Source organism: Prionailurus bengalensis, chromosome C2 (assembly GCF_016509475.1).
Source record: "Prionailurus bengalensis isolate Pbe53 chromosome C2, Fcat_Pben_1.1_paternal_pri, whole genome shotgun sequence".
In the NCBI taxonomy this organism is placed as follows: domain Eukaryota; kingdom Metazoa; phylum Chordata; class Mammalia; order Carnivora; family Felidae; genus Prionailurus; species Prionailurus bengalensis.
The window spans coordinates 88,592,080-88,607,922 of NC_057350.1; the positions used below are offsets into that span (position 1 = coordinate 88,592,080).

At 37.9% G+C, this 15,843-nt stretch overlaps 1 protein-coding gene across 1 annotated transcript in view; it reads right to left on the bottom strand.

Moving 5' to 3' along the window:
* KCNMB2 (potassium calcium-activated channel subfamily M regulatory beta subunit 2) overlaps window positions 1–15,843 on the bottom strand; it is a 237,582-nt gene that overhangs the window by 23,790 nt on the left and 197,949 nt on the right. Inside the window, exon 2 of the mRNA XM_043594871.1 lies at window positions 10,867–10,989. Coding sequence (XP_043450806.1) covers window positions 10,867–10,922 — 56 coding nt within the window. The 5' untranslated portion in view covers window positions 10,923–10,989. The remainder of the gene's footprint in view (window positions 1–10,866; window positions 10,990–15,843) is intronic.

Genomic DNA, 15,843 nt, shown 5'->3' on the forward strand with positions numbered 1-15,843 from the left:
AGTTTGGTATTAGGACTGAGGCTATAGTTCATAAGCAAATTATTTACAAGACTATCTATATGCAAACATAGATATAAAGAGTAAAATGTGTAAGATTTTTCTCCCTAGCCTTCCCTATTTAAATTCAGATTCTCCTGATAGTTAGCTTGCCAGGAGAAAATATTCAGGTTAAGGCAGGGTAAAAATTATTTATTAATTCATTTGTTTGTCAATATTTTTAAGTCCTCATCAGATGAAATATATGGTGCTGAGTTCTGGGGATACAAAGTGAGTAAGGCATGTCCTGTGGGGCTGGGTAAGAGACCACTGAAATTGATTTGAGAGGAATACAGAAGAGAAGCAAGTCAGTGTGCTGCAGCCATTTGCCAAAGGATCAGTTAGTGAACAGCTCATTCACCAAGAGCCAATCTACTGAAGGATCAGTTTGCTAAATGAATAGTTTGCCTACTTTATCACATTTACACACTTAACAAAGACTTTTTAAAGGAGTATTATCTTAAGTATGGTAAATGAATACGGATACCTTTTTGCTATGGATATTTTAAGAACACATTCAATCAAAAAGTAAATTCTTCTTGTGAATATATTCTTTTTAGCAGCTTTGTAAGATCTCTTTGATTTTTTTTAAAGTTAAGCTTCCTAGGGAGACTGAGTCTTTTTATAAATATATTCTTATGAATATATTCATGGATATATCTTTCTTGACTACGTGTGTGAATATATTCTTCTAATAGATATAACAAAAATTGGCATTTGATTTGGAAGAGTCTCAGTTTATATTAATTTTTTCAAAACCTTTTTAGAGTCATTGCCATTTTGCTAACATTTTAGCATCATTGGTATTCTTATGACAAATTTCATGTTGACTACTTTGATTTGTTAACTTTATCAATTAACCAAATTTCTTTTAACTATTTATAAGGTTATGGTAGTTAATTTTGGACAGGAATTTTAACAGCTTTTTGAAGATTTTTTGAAGTTTCATTTGAAAAGTTTTTATTTTGTCCTTATGACATCATCTTACAAAATGTTTAATTTGTCTCTGCTCTGGTCCTGTTATTGCAACGGGAGGCATCTGGGTAAAAATGGTGGGACCCTCTGCTGGGGGAAAATTGAAGAGGAGAAATCAGCATATGGCACAGATTGGCAGTCTGCTAACCTGTAGAACTATGTAGGATTACATTGAGCATACTAAGTTTTTGGTACGTAGCTAAATTTGAGAAACTCATTTTTTTTGGGGGGGTGGTGAGTAATGGTTTCAGGCAAATTGGCTATCACTGTGTTGGGTATTGCTTGAGCTGGGCATTCAGCAGATTGACGGTAGATAAATGATACTAGGGCTATGATTTGTAAGCATGAAGGTGGTGTAGAAGTGTGCCAGTTGAAGGCCATAACTTGATTTCATTGGCCATGGTTAAGGGTCCTATAGCAGACTGAACTGAGTCTCTGATGAGCAAACAATTTAGAAAGAGAAGAGTATCTAGCAGAATGTGACAGAATAGGAGTAGTTGAGAATAGTTGGATTCTAGGATCTGGTGGGTGGGGGATGGCAGGCAGCAAGCTGGTTAGGTAGGCAGGGGCCGTAGGTAAAGGATCTTGTGTGTCTTCTTAAGTCAGAAGAACCATTAAAAGAATTTAAAGAATGAAATGATATAATCTCATTTGTACTTTAGGAAGATCACTCAAGTTAGTGTGGTTGATTATTTAGAAAAGTTTAAGTCTGGAGGTAGAGGCTGATTCTGGAACTCTCCCAGTGTTTCAGGGGTTAGATAAAGAGGAACTGGAAAAAAAAAAAAGCAGTGGCAGAGGAGATGAAAATTTAGATCTGAGCATCATTGGTTTCCAGAACAAGTAACACCATGGATTTTAATGAGATTTTCTCATCAGAGAAACAAAAGACAGTGAGGGTGCTGGATGGAGCAGAGAGGGCAAGAAGACAGATCTGCAAAGGGTACGGAATGTGTGAAAGGTGAGGGGGCCTGGAGGGTGTGGGAAAGATATGAATAAAAGTAAACAATTATGTATATCTGAAGTTACTTGGGGGGGGATACTTAAGAAACTCATACATAATACTTAACATACTGAATATTTATATTTATGTCTTTCTGGTCTAACGAATACTGAGCTGCTTAACAGTGAGAGCCAGACCACATTCATCTTTGTAGGCTCAGTCTCTTGGATTTATTAGGGTCACAAAATATATTCCTTTTATGTGGGCTAGATATGGCTACAGTATGCTTAGATTGTGAGGTAGCCAGCATTAGGAAGCTAAATGACCAATGGAAACCAACTAAATTAGGGAAACATGGCTAGAGCAGGCTCCTGTCTTCCTTTTTCTGTCAGTGTCCATTGGACTCTACCACCAACAAATTTAGTATTACTTCCAGAAAGACTTCAAATTTTTGAGACACTAAGAGCTCTCATTTCCAGACTTCAAGGAAAAGAGTCTTCTGTTACATCCTTTCGGGGATGAACCTATGGGGCGGTGGATGGCTGAGGGTCAGGTGAGCTGAAATGAGCAGAGTTGCTATATATTTCTGTTCCAGGAACACAAAAACTGTTATCTCATATGGCAGAGCTGGGAGTGGCATTGATTAAAATAGTCATTGAGGTGGATGAAGCTAGAATGTATTATGCTAAGTGAAATAAGTCAATCAGAGAAAGCCAAATGCCATACGATTTCACTCATATGTAGAATTTAAGAAACAAAACAGATGAACATATGGGAAGGGGGGGAGAGAAAGGAGGGGAATAAACCACAAGAGACTCTTAATGATAGAGAACAAACTATGTGTCGACAGAGGGAGGTGGGTGGGAGGTGAACTAGACAGGTGATGGGTACTAAGAAGGGCACTTGTGATGAGCACTGGGTATTGTAGGTAAGTGATGAATCACTGAATTCTACTCCTGAAACCAATATTTCACTGTATGTTAACTCACTAAAATTTAAATTAAAAAAAGAAAAAAGAAATAAACTTTAAAGGAAAACAGAACAAAACAAAAAAACCCAGCCATTTTTCTGCCTTTTGTCCATCAAAGCCTTCCATGTTTTTGAGATGTGCTTCTTCATATGTATATCCTCTTTTTCTATTACTTCCACACTTCATGTTTTCTTTTCCTTGAGCTAATAGGTGTGTGTGTGTGTGTGTGTGTGTGTGTGTGTATGTGTGTCTGTACACATATAAATTTAATTATTCTGTTTCCAATCTTTTAAAGTACATTCCATTGGGAGAAATGTGCTTTGAGTTTGGGAACAAATGGTAGTCACATTTAATATAGTCATTAACAAGAGAGGTTTTGTCCATGAGCCTACTGTTATTGTAAACTTATCAATCCACAGGAATTTCCAGGAAGTCTTGAAATATTATTTTATGAGTAATAGACAAGGGATGAAAGCAAAATGATGGAGATAAAAGTAGGAGTTATTTCTTTTTAGTCCTGCCTTTAACTTACCAGATCACACAATTTCCCAGTGGTATCTTAATTTTTAATTCTTAATTTTTAATCATATTGTAGCCACTTAATTTTATTTTTTACCTGATCTATTAGCATATTGGAATTGATTAAAAACTCATTAGTGAAAAATAGAAGGAAAGAAAATTATGTGAATCATTCAGCTAAGGTAGGGTAACCTGATAACCTAAAGAGTCTTTGAGAAGTACTGCTTTTTACATTGACTACATTATTTGGCACTAGTGCAATAATGGTAAAAATAAGTAACAAATAATAACTAGAATGACTCTATACATGGAGATAAAAATAGAGTTACAAAGAACTCATGGGTCATAGAATAAAACATGATAAAGTAGGACATATTTAGGACTGAATAATAACAAAACACTAAAGAGCAACTAATGGGTTGTGACTAAAGCAATACATACATTAAATACATTAAATGTAAATACATACATTAAATAAGCAATACATTAAATGCTTGTATTAGGTAAGAAAGGAGCCTAAAAATTAATGTGGTAGACATCTAACTTAGGGAGTTATAAAAATTAAGAAAAATATATTAATATATTAATATATTATATATAATTATATAATATATTATATATTTATATATATTAATTAATTAATATATATTAATATATTAAAAGAAAATGCAAGAAGGAAATAATAAATAATAGAAGATAAATTATATTAAAGGATCAATGAATTCAAAATTAATTTTTTGAAAAGACTAATGAAATATACAACCTCTGACAAGACTGATCAGGAATAAAATAGAGAAGGGCCAAATAAATATTAAGAATTAAAAAACCATAAATACAGATACAACATGGATTAGAAAGATAATAGAGGATATTTAAAGCAACTTTATAGCAAGACATTTGAAAACTCTGAAATACATAATTTACTGAAATATACAGTAAATTCTTTTAAATATAGAACTTAGTGAAATGGATTCAGAAATAACTAGAAAATCTGAATAGTTCTAAATCATTAAAAAATTGAATCATAAAATTTAAATATCCTCATAATGGAAATCATTCTGGAGTATAGAAAAAGATGGAATGCTATCCAACCTATTTATGAGGTTAGCAAATTTTGATGCCAAAAGCAAATCATACAACACAAAGAGGAGAGTCATGGACCAATTTCATTCATAAACATAAGTGCAAACATTTAAAAAACAAGTTAGCTCACTAAATCTAGCAATATATAAAAGTGAAAACACATCATTCTCAGTTTGGGGTTATCCCAGGAATATGATGTTGGTCATCATTTGATTATCAATGTAATGTATAAACATATTAAAGGGTTACCATTATATGAAGAGAAACATATTTGATAATAATTAACATCCATTCATGATAAAAACTTTTACAAAATTAGAAATAAAAATATTTTTTAAATAAAAATAATTAAACAATTATTTTTGAGAGAGTGCAAGTGAGGGAGGGGCCAAGGGGGGTAGGTATGGAGGACCCAAAGCAGGCTCTGCGCTGACAGCAGTGAGCAGGGTGTGGGGCTTGAACTCACAAACTGCAGGATCATGACCTAAACTGAAGTTGGATGCTCAACTGACTGAACCACCCAGGTGCCCCAGGAATAAAAACATCCTTAATGTGATGAAATAGAGGAAATATAGTAAACCTGATACTTAATGGTGAAATGTTTATGAGCAGGAACAAAGCAAAGATATTCACTATTATGTGTTTTATTTGTGGTTTACTGGCTGTATAATATGGCAAGAAAAATAAATGAATGGTATATTTATTGATAAAAAAAGAAGCAAAAATGTATTATTCACTAATGATATGATTGTGAAGAAAATGCAAAAGAATCTATGGATAAATTATTAAAATTAATTAGAAAATTAGTATAGTTGAGGGGCGCCTGGGTGGCTCAGTCGGTTAAGCGTCCGACTCCGGCTCAGGTCACAATCTCGCGGTCCGTGAGTTCGAGCCCCGCATCGGGCTCTGGGCTGATGGCTCAGAGCCTGGAGCCTGCTTCCGATTCTGTGTCTCCCTCTCTCTATGCCCCTGCCCCATTCATGCTCTGTCTCTCTCTGTCTCAAAAATAAATAAAACAGTATAAAAAAAATAAAAAAAAAAAGAAAATTGGTATAGTTGAAAAAAGTTGATATATTTGCTTTTCCACATGCCTGTAAAAGCAGAAAATATAATTTATATTTATTCATTTTGTTTTTGAAAATATAATTTAAACATTAAAAAATCAAAATACTTAGGAATAAATTTAATGAGCTATGTGCAAGTTCTCTTTGGAGCATCTATGAAGTTTTATTGGGAGATATTAAGGAACACAAATCAATGTAGAGATTAATCATATTCAATGAAAGACTCGATGACATAAAGTTGCAAATTTGCCATAAATTTAATTAATGGATTTCATAAAATTCCAATAAAATTTCAAGAACTTCAATAAAAATTTCAAGCGGGGTAGGTATGACTTGACAAGCTGATCCTAAAATTTATATGGAAGTACAAACATCTAGGGATAGCAAATCCACTCTGATTATAAAAGAACAAGGTGGGCAACTTGTCCTGTCAGATACCAAGATTTTTACAATGCAAAAGTTTGTAAGCTCAAGGGTGGTGTCTGTTTGAGGTAGACAGAGTCGACCAGTGAAACAAAATGGAGATCCAAGAACATATCCATGCATGTGTGGAAACCTGATATATGATACATGTGTGCTTTTAGATCACTGGGAAAAGGATATTCTATCTAAGAAAAGGTGCTGGGCCATTTGGTTATCCATAAAGAAAAAAAATTGGATGTCTACTTCACAAAACACAAAAGTCAACTTCAGATGATTGAAGACTTAATTGTGAAAGGCACACCTACAAAATATTAAGGAAACTGAACTTGGAGTAGGAAGGGATTTTAAAATGTTCAAAAAAATGCTAACACATTAAAATAAGAACATATATTTATGAGAAGACATCATAAACAGGGTGAGAACAAACTGGGAGAAGCTATTTGCACACAATAAACAGCAAAAGGGTTAATGTAAATTTTTACAAAGAATTCCTACAAGTCAATAAAAAGACAATCCAGCAGAAAACTTGACTTCGTATTTGAACAGGCACTTCACAGAAAAGAACAAAGGAAACAGGCTCAATCTTATTAGTAATCTGAGAAATGGGAATCGAAGTCATAGTGCCCTCTGGATTGGTGAAAATTAAAAATCTGAAAACCTGGGGCATGTGGGTGGTTCAGTCAATTAAGCATCGGACTTGATTTTGGCTCAAGTCATGAGCTTGCAATTCATTGAGCTTGGGCTCTGTGCTGACAGTGCAAAGCCTGCTTGGGATTCTCTCTCTCCTTCTCTCTCTGTCCCTCCCCTGCTCATGCTCTCTCTCTGTCTCTCAAAATAAGTAAATACACTTAAAAACAAAGTCTGAAAACCCTATGTAAGGTTGTAGAGCAATGAAATGACAATGGCTGCTGTGGAAAGCAATGACATTACCTGGTAGAGTAGAAGCTGTACATACTTTTGAACTAAATATACCCATTAGGTACATATCCTAAGAAATATTTGTACAAAGTGTACAAGAAGACATGGACAAGAGGGATTATAGCAGCATTGTTGGTACAAAAAGAACTAGAAATGATGCAAATGTCTATTAGCAATAGACTGGATGAATAAATGGTAGTATATTCATATCAGAGCAGACTACACAGCAGAGAAAATGAGATGTAGCTACCCACATTGGCACTGATAAATCATAGAAACATAATGTTTGGTGAAAAAAGTTTCAGAATAATTCATAAGGCACGATTCCATTGATATAAAGCCTCCAAACATTCAGAAGTAAACAATATATTGTTTAAAGATTCCAATGTGATAAACTCCTGAAGAAAAAGCAAGGGGATGACAAACAGAACATTCAGGATGGTGGTTATCTCTGGGTAGAGAGGAGGGTGCTATTAGGGAAGCATCCACAAGGGCTTCAAAAATTCTGATTGCTTTATTTTTTAACCTTAATGAAGGGTGCTCAGATGCTTATATATCATCATCTTTTGTGTGTTAACATGATGAATATTCCTTTATATCAGTTCACTATTTAATAAAAACAACCCAAAGAATATTTGATAAAAGCTTGGCTGTACTGTCGTTAGCCAATAACCTCTCTTTCCTTTAAATTCTGAATTAGTTATTGTTGATGCTGTTTTATTCTGCTGCCTGCAATTTTGGGATTAAACTAAGCTCACCTAACCAAGAAGTTTGTTCAGAGATGAAAAAGTATTCCTTCATAGTGCTGGTGTGTGGAATGGGGGATAAGGATAGAAACCAGTATTTTGCATAGAGCAGATGATCAGAACAAGGACTGGCTTTGATTTAAACAGATGGGAAAAAAATGCAAAATTGACTTTAACTTCCCTTGAGCCATAAGACATTTGGTTTCAGGATTTGGGGTGAACTTTTCCTTCTCTTTGGTTGCTCTGCCTGTCTGTAAGCTATTTCCTGATGTTCCACCTCTTGAGGAATCCCAGAGAAGCCAGTGTCCTAACAAGTTTGGCTGTGGTCTCTCGAAGAGGGCGCACGGAGTGGAGCTGAGGAGTTTTGGCTGCCTGGCCCCTGGGATCGCTGCAGGAGCCTGGCGCACAAAGGCCAGCTTTGCAGCATAAAAAAGTGGAGGTGGAACCATTGCCAGCAGGGCTGGGCAGTGCTGCCAGACAACCTACTTCATTTATTTCCAAGTAATTAACTTGAGGACCTTAATGATCTAGATTCATTATCAGCCATCATCACCTTCATTACCACCATGATTACTGCCACTAAGAGCATCTTAAGCAGCACAATAGACGCTGTTCCAAATCAGTTTTAAAATCAGAGTCTTATCCTGCAGGAGTCTGTGAATTAGGCAGTGAAGAGGAAGGTGTGGTCAAGGCAGAGGTACAGACAAATGAACCAACATCAAACTAAGGATACTGGCTTAGTGGCAGATTCCGTTGCTGGGTTCGTTGGCTGTTTTTCCATTTGTCTTTGACTTTCAAGGCTAAAACCGTGCAGATTGATTTCATAGGCCTTGGCATTCCTATCCCATAAATAAAGCTTGCTGAAAATTATTTCTTATAGTCAATAGTTTAATTATTTTAAATCTTATAGTTATTGAAATCATAACTTGAAAATAAAAAAATGAAAGTAGTAATTTAAGAGTTTCATATAATTTTAATGGTGTAGAATATGAAGCTAATTATTGGCTCCCTTTAACTGCACAAACATTGCCAACATATCATATCCACATGTTTACTGTCTCCTTTGATATGCGATTTTCAGCTGTGTTTTAATACAGTCTCCCCCGCTGCGGGCTTGGCTGTTCATTGCTGTTCCAAATGTCTCATGTTTGAAAGAGCCAATGGAGGCTCTGGGTGCAGGGGAGAGAATATGACCTTGAGTTCAAATTCTGATTCCATCACTGGCCAGTTGTTGGACCCTTGGAAGTTATTTCAAAATCTCTGAGCCTCGGTTTCCTCATCTGTAAAATGGACGCAATCATCTCTATCTTATAAATTAAGAGGGCAGTTTATATAAAACATATAGTGCATAGTAATTTCTTCTCTGGTGTTAAACTTTTTGTAAAAACGTGTTATATATATATATATATATATATATATATACACACACACACACAATTAAATTATTCAATGAGAATAAATAGGAGGTGAAGTAAGTCACGCTTCACCTTCTCTAGTGAAGCCTTTAAAATCTCAGACAGGCTGGCCATTGAAAGTCACAATATTGCTCTAGAGCAACACAATCTCTGCCATTTCTCACTATCACTGTCAGGGATTTTTTTTTTAAGGAAACGAGATTATATGCAAAATATGGAATTTTCAAATGACACACTGAGTTTTAGTCTTACAGTAAAGATCTTGCTGAAAAATGATTCACTTACTTGGATTGAAAGCAAATGAAAAATAACTTGATTAAGCACTGAGAAAAAGCACGTGGAAACCTACAGATGAACAAACATAGTGAATTTTCAGTCCATCTTCTTGTGCTGTGTTGAGCACTAGGACTTTGTTCAAACACTAGTTGCCTCCGGGCTGTAATTTTACCTAAACATCATATCATTATTTTTCCCATAATTAAGATAGTATAACATATTACAAAGCATTTAGAAAATGGAGAAGTAAAAAACATGTTTTTCCTTCCAGGCTTTTTCCTGTGTGTGTGTGTGTGTGTGTGTGTAGATACACACACACATATAGTGGCTGCAATCGTAGATTGTATGCAATTTTTCAACTTGATTTTTCAGTTAATATGATGTCAAAGTATTTTTAAGTGCTAAGTGATATATTGCATTTCATGATTTATTTAACAGGTTTTCTGTTGTGAATACTAATGTCGCTTCCAAGTTTTTTGCCGTAATATATAGTTACTGCGAAGAACAATTTTGCTTTTGGAATTTTTCAAAGGATTTCCTCTGTAGGGTAATACAGACTTTAAAAGGAAAAATGAGAGTACCAGCTCTCAAAACTGCATTCAAGTCAACCTCCTTCAGGTCCTTCCTGTGTCCAGCACCATTTATCAGGTCTGGTTTCTGTCAGCTTCTGCAGGCAGATGAGCCTTGCTTAAGTTGCTTAATATGCTGGTGTACGTAGTTGGGTTTCCAACTCCACCAAACCCAAGTAATAGTATAAGGTCAATGAGGAAAAGAGAGAAGCGGCAGAAAATAAATGGAGAGAAAGCAAATATTTAAAAATGGCCAGAGAATTTTATGAATGGATGTGCTCCCTAAACACAAGTGGGAGAGCTAGACTGAGGTGTGAAATTGTCGTTTTGTCTTTTATTTACATTGGCTCTGCCTTTCAATCTTTCTTGTCATTCCTCCACTCCTCCCCTACCCCATGCTACTTCTTCTTCTAAGGACTTTGAGGGCTGCATGGGCTTGTCCATCCTCTTTTCACCCTCTCATAGTTTCTGCTTTCCTTCCTTGCCATATGTCTTTGTAAGGCAATTTTCATCACTTTGGTTCAGTATTTATTGAGAATTTACTATGTGCCAGGAACAGTGGTAGGTGCTGGGGATTCACTGTGAACTACAAAGTCTGTGCTGGTCAAGAGGATGGTGGGAGGCTCTGACTGAATGGATATTCTGAAAGCAGAGCTGGAGCTAGCTAAGTGATGAATAGGTTTGTGTGTTCATGGATGAAGGGCATCTATGACAGGGAATAGCCTTTGCAAAGCCATGCAGTGGGAGGGAGCACCGAGAGTTCAAGGCGGTGGGCCAGAGTGTCAGAAACCCTACTCCCTCAATGTAGTGCCCGTTCCTCATTAACACTTGCCAAACATGAAGCTCAGTTGCCTCTTGCTTTCCTACTGGCGCTCTGTCTGGGTAGTTGGGTTAAATGATTCTGAAAAGCCCCGGAGTCCCCAGTAATTTACCTTTTCTCATCGTGTCTATAAGATGAAGAGGTCCGGCCACTGGTCCATATAAACATCTTAGAGGATGTTGGTCCAGGGGCTGTTTTCCTTACAGTGGAAGTCCTGGAGGAATGGCGAAAAGACCTAGAAGGGGAACACACTGAAGTTAAATCCATTACCTTGAGTGTGGGGAACTCTGTATCAGTAGCAACCAATAGCTTCGGTGGATCGACTCTCTTAAATAAGGCCAGGTTTCTGTTGCTGTAGGGCAGTGGTTCTCAACTTTGGCTGCATATGAAAATCAATTGGGAATCTTTTAAAAACCAGATCCCTTCCTCAGAAATATGCATTCAATTTTTAAAAAGGTTCCTTGTTTCTAATGCACTGCTAGGGTGGAGAGCCACAGCCGAGCCACTGCCGTAGGGAAACCTGGTTAATTGATGTTAACATCATATTCCTTCTCCACAAATCTAATTTTGGTATGGTTTCACACTCTTTGGTACACTCTATTTTGGTTCAGATTTGGATACTAAAATTCTATTTCTCCTTTCCTATTTAAACTCTTTTCCTTGATGTTGACAGATGTGCACATTGGATGACAAAACATCATCTTTTATTTTTATTTTTATTTTAAAAAATTTTTAGTGTTTATTTTTGAGAAACAGAGAGACAGACAAAACACGAGTGGGGGAGGAGCAGAGAGAGAGGGAGACACAGAATCCGAAGCAGGCTCCAGGCTCTGAGCTGACAGCCCCACGTAGGGCTCGAACTCACGGACAGTGAAATCATGACCTGAGCTGAAGTTGGAGGCTCAACTGACTGAGTCACAAGGGGCCCCAAAACATCATCTTTTAAATATGCTCTGCTGTTGCCAAAGCTGTGGGTGCATTCTGTGGTGTTTGAGTCTCTCAGAAAATCACAGCAGCAGGAGCAGAAGCAGATACTCTCTGGTTCCTAGAGGCTAGGTTTATAGGATCAAGAGTCAGGATGTTAGACGAATGTTGTGTTCTCTTGGTTAGGATTTGGCTTAGGGGTAAGTTTTTTCATCTCTAAGCATAGCACTGAAAGCAGTTAGCTATTATTATTTGTTTTCTGCATAATAGTCATTTTCTAGGGATTTAGAAATATGAAATATAGAAATCATAATCACATAAAAGTTAAAATAATATTGAGCAAATAGAACAAAGGAAGGAAGGAAAGTGATTCCTTCATGACGTACAATCACTTATGACTTCATTTTTTTGGTTGAGTACTATTTTAATGGGAGGCATGAGACTGGAAATATTAGCTATTATACGATATATTATCTACTACATGCCAGGCACTTTGCATATATTATTTATTCATGTATCTTGAGATGTATATTCATATATCCACCTTGTGCTTATATAATGAAAACTGCAAGGTGGATGGTGCTATTATTTCCAGATTACAAATGATACTTCCAGGAGATTGAAATATTTGCTCAGATTTAGAAAAAGTGAAGCCATGCTTCAAAACCAATGTCTGCTTGCCTCAAATTCTCATGTTCTCTGAAGAAAGACATATTATGATCTCAGCCCAGTGAATCTCAAACTGTAATGTGCTTGTGAATTACCTGGGGGTTTTACAACAATGTGGATTCTGATTTGGTGGGGCCTGGGGTAGGGCCTGAGTTTTTGCATTAATAACACAGTCTCAGGTGATGCTGTTGTTGAATGTCTTCAGAAAATACTGAGCAGCAAGGGCTCAGAGCATGTACTTAGAGTCAGTGGTTTGTTAGAGGCCCAATTTTGTCACTATATAACTGTGTGGCCTTAGGAAAGTCACTTAATTTTGCTAGGGCTTGGTTGTTTTTTGTTTTTTTTTTATTTTCCCAATGTTTATTTATTTTTGAGAGACAGAGAAAGACAGGGCTTGAGTAGGGAAGGGGCAGAGAGAGAGGGAGACACAGAATCCAAAGCAGGCTCCAGACTCCAAGCCACCAGCACAGAGCCTGATGCAGGGCTCAAACCCATGAACCGTGAGATCATGACATGAGCTGAAGTTGGATGCTTAACACACTGAGCCACCCAAGTGTCCCAGGGCTTGATTGTTTTTAATCTGTAACATAGAAAGTTTGAAATAGAGAACCTTTATGATCGCTCTCAGGTCCAACATTTTGTGATTCAGTAAATGGTAGAAGGAATCCAAGCATATTCAAGTCATTGTGTACTGCCTATCTGGGTCTAGGTCTGGGAATAGATATCCTTCTGCAACTCTGGGGCCAGTGTCCAAGAAGGAACAGGGACCATGGAGATAGCAGGGGTTTGGTAACCAGTATAGATGAAGAAAGGATACACCTGAATGGAAGCCCTTAACAGTTTTAGAAAGGCTTAGAAGTTGAATCTGATAGCTATTTTAAAAAAAAATGTTTATTTATTTATAAAGTTTTTCTAAATGTTTATTTATTGTTGAGACAGAGTGAGACAGAATGTGAGCAGGAGAGGGGCAGACACAGAATCCGAAGCAGGCTCCAGACTCTGAGCTATCAGCACAGAGCCCCTCATAGCTCAAACCCATGAAGTGTGAGATCATGACCTGAGTTGAAGTCAGACACTTAACTGACTGAGCCACCTAGTTGCCCCTATTTATTTTTGAGAGAGAGAGAGAGAGAGAGAGAGAAAACGCATGTGGGGGTGGGGAGAGGCAGAGAGAGAGGGAGACAGAGGATCCAATGTGGGCTTTGCGCTGTGAGCAGAGAGCCCTATGCAGGGCTTGAACTCAAGAACCATGAGATCATGACCTGAGCTAAAGTCGGAAGCTTTACTGACTGAGCCACCCAGGTGCCCCCAAATCTGCTAGGTCTTTAAATGACTCGGATCTGAGATACTGAAAGTTAGTTATGTTCCTTTTTGAAGATCTGTAAAACACATCAAATAGCATGGAGATTAAATCCATTACCAAAGCCAGTCAGCCTTCAGGAGATAAGAATGATTTGAATCTAAGTTGAATGAAATACTCCATAAGAATGTGGACTGGCTTAAACTTCCAGGAAGTTACTTCAGCACTGACTCTAGTGGAATCTTCTGCTCAGCTCAGTCACTCCGGAAGGACTAGGGAGGTGGAGTAGACAGAAAACTGGCACACTTTGAGTTAAGGTAAAGCAATAAATTAGTGAGTTCCTGCCCTGTTACTGGTTATTAGCCAGCATTTAATAGACACACCATACACATTATGGATGCTTTGAAATCATTCTAAGTGCAAAGAGCTACAGTGATTTTAATATGCTTAGGATACTTTCAGACTGTGTGTCATTATTCTAGCATGTACCTGGCTCTGTCGTTTTAAGATATGGAAAGTGGGAGACGAAAGATATATTCATTCTAATTAACCATGTAAAGCTTGTTAGAAGGGACTCAGTGACTCCTCAGGTTAGGTCACTGAGTGGAATTGGGTTTCTCCAGCCCAATGTCCTTTCATAAAGACAAACTGTTATTTAAAGCCTGTTAGGTTTGCTGTTAATTAAACTGAAAAGGAGTAGCTGCTTTCAGGACAACAGTATAAAGGTTCTTTGGAAGTTGAAAAAATTTCCAGGCTTCAAAGAAACTCCCAGGATATGTTAATGGAAGTTGATTTGGAGGCTCTCTGAGCTCAAAGGCAGTCCTCCTGAACTCTTAAATAATTACCTCAACTTCACTCACGTTCTAAGACAAGGAACATCTCATTTGAATTGTGATAAGAACAGTGATACAGAGACAGAAAAAAAGACTTTATACAATTTTGCAATTTGGAATCCTAGCATGAGCAGAGACGTGTGTTAGTGGTGGCACGGGCCGTGGGCAGGGGGCGGAAGCCTGGATCCAGTTCCATCACGAAATGACCTAGGACTTGCAGTGAGCCTGGCAGGGCCATGACTCGTGTGACTCCAGATGAATGTGGTCGAAAACCCAGCAACCTAAAAGACCCAGTCTCAGCCTTGAATGAAAACAGGGTGTCTGTGAGAATGTGACAATTTCCTTGTCTCAGGAACTTACAAAGGGCCTCTTTCATTGCTCACGCACACACCTTGTGGGTTTCTACCTCCCTGACTCCGTTCGAGCTTTCTCTCTGCCTCACTTCCCTGCCTGGTGAAGGAGTTCCTTTGTCTCCAGGGCTGTCTCAGATGTCACCTCTTCTGGGAAGCCTTTCTCTGACCCACGGTAGCAGCTCCCTCAGCTCTGCTCCCAATCCTTGGTACTCCACTTCTGTTAGAGCAAGGCATGGCTCTCCTGCTTGTATGCAAATCTGCCACCCCTGCTAGGCCACAGGCCCTTCCAGGGCAGGGCTGCATCTTACATACGTTTATGGCACAATGCAGTTCACACAATGACACGCAGCTTATGTTTGCCGCCTGACCGTCCAAGTAGCCATTTGAAAGCATAATTGTTGGTATGACTCTGGCCTCCCGTGCTGTGGCTCAGTGCTGCTGGGTGTAGCTGCAGCTCCTTCCTGACCGACCCCGAGCTCAGCACAGGTCGTCATTCCTTCCCCCATTCGCACCTCCTCCTGCTCCTTCTCCTGATTGTCCTGCTCCCTCTGTCTCTTTCACTGACTTGGCCAAAAGTTTCTGTTGCTTGCTGAATTTTAATCCAATAAGGTTTTCTTTAGAAAGGCAGCATGGTCCAAGGAGAGCCAGATGGGGCCTATTTGTCTGTTTGCCTCCTGGCATCACCAGCTACCAACCGTGTGACCTTGGACAAGTCAGTTTAACACCTCGGCGTCTAAGTTTCCTCAACTGGAAAAATGGCAGTGGTGACATTTGTTTTTCTGGGTTGCTTGGAAGACTAGTGGAGTAACAGATGCCTAAGGACCTAAAGTAAGATCGAGGCACATACTAAACATCAGTTTCTTTCTTTTTCCCCTTGTTATTAATTTTTATAGCAAATGAACTGGATTTTATCTTTTTGTAAAAAAAAAAATCCAATTAAGTTGCTTGGTACTTGCACATTTAGACTATTGATTTTTTTTTTTTTTCTGATGGGTCAGTGGCACTCAATA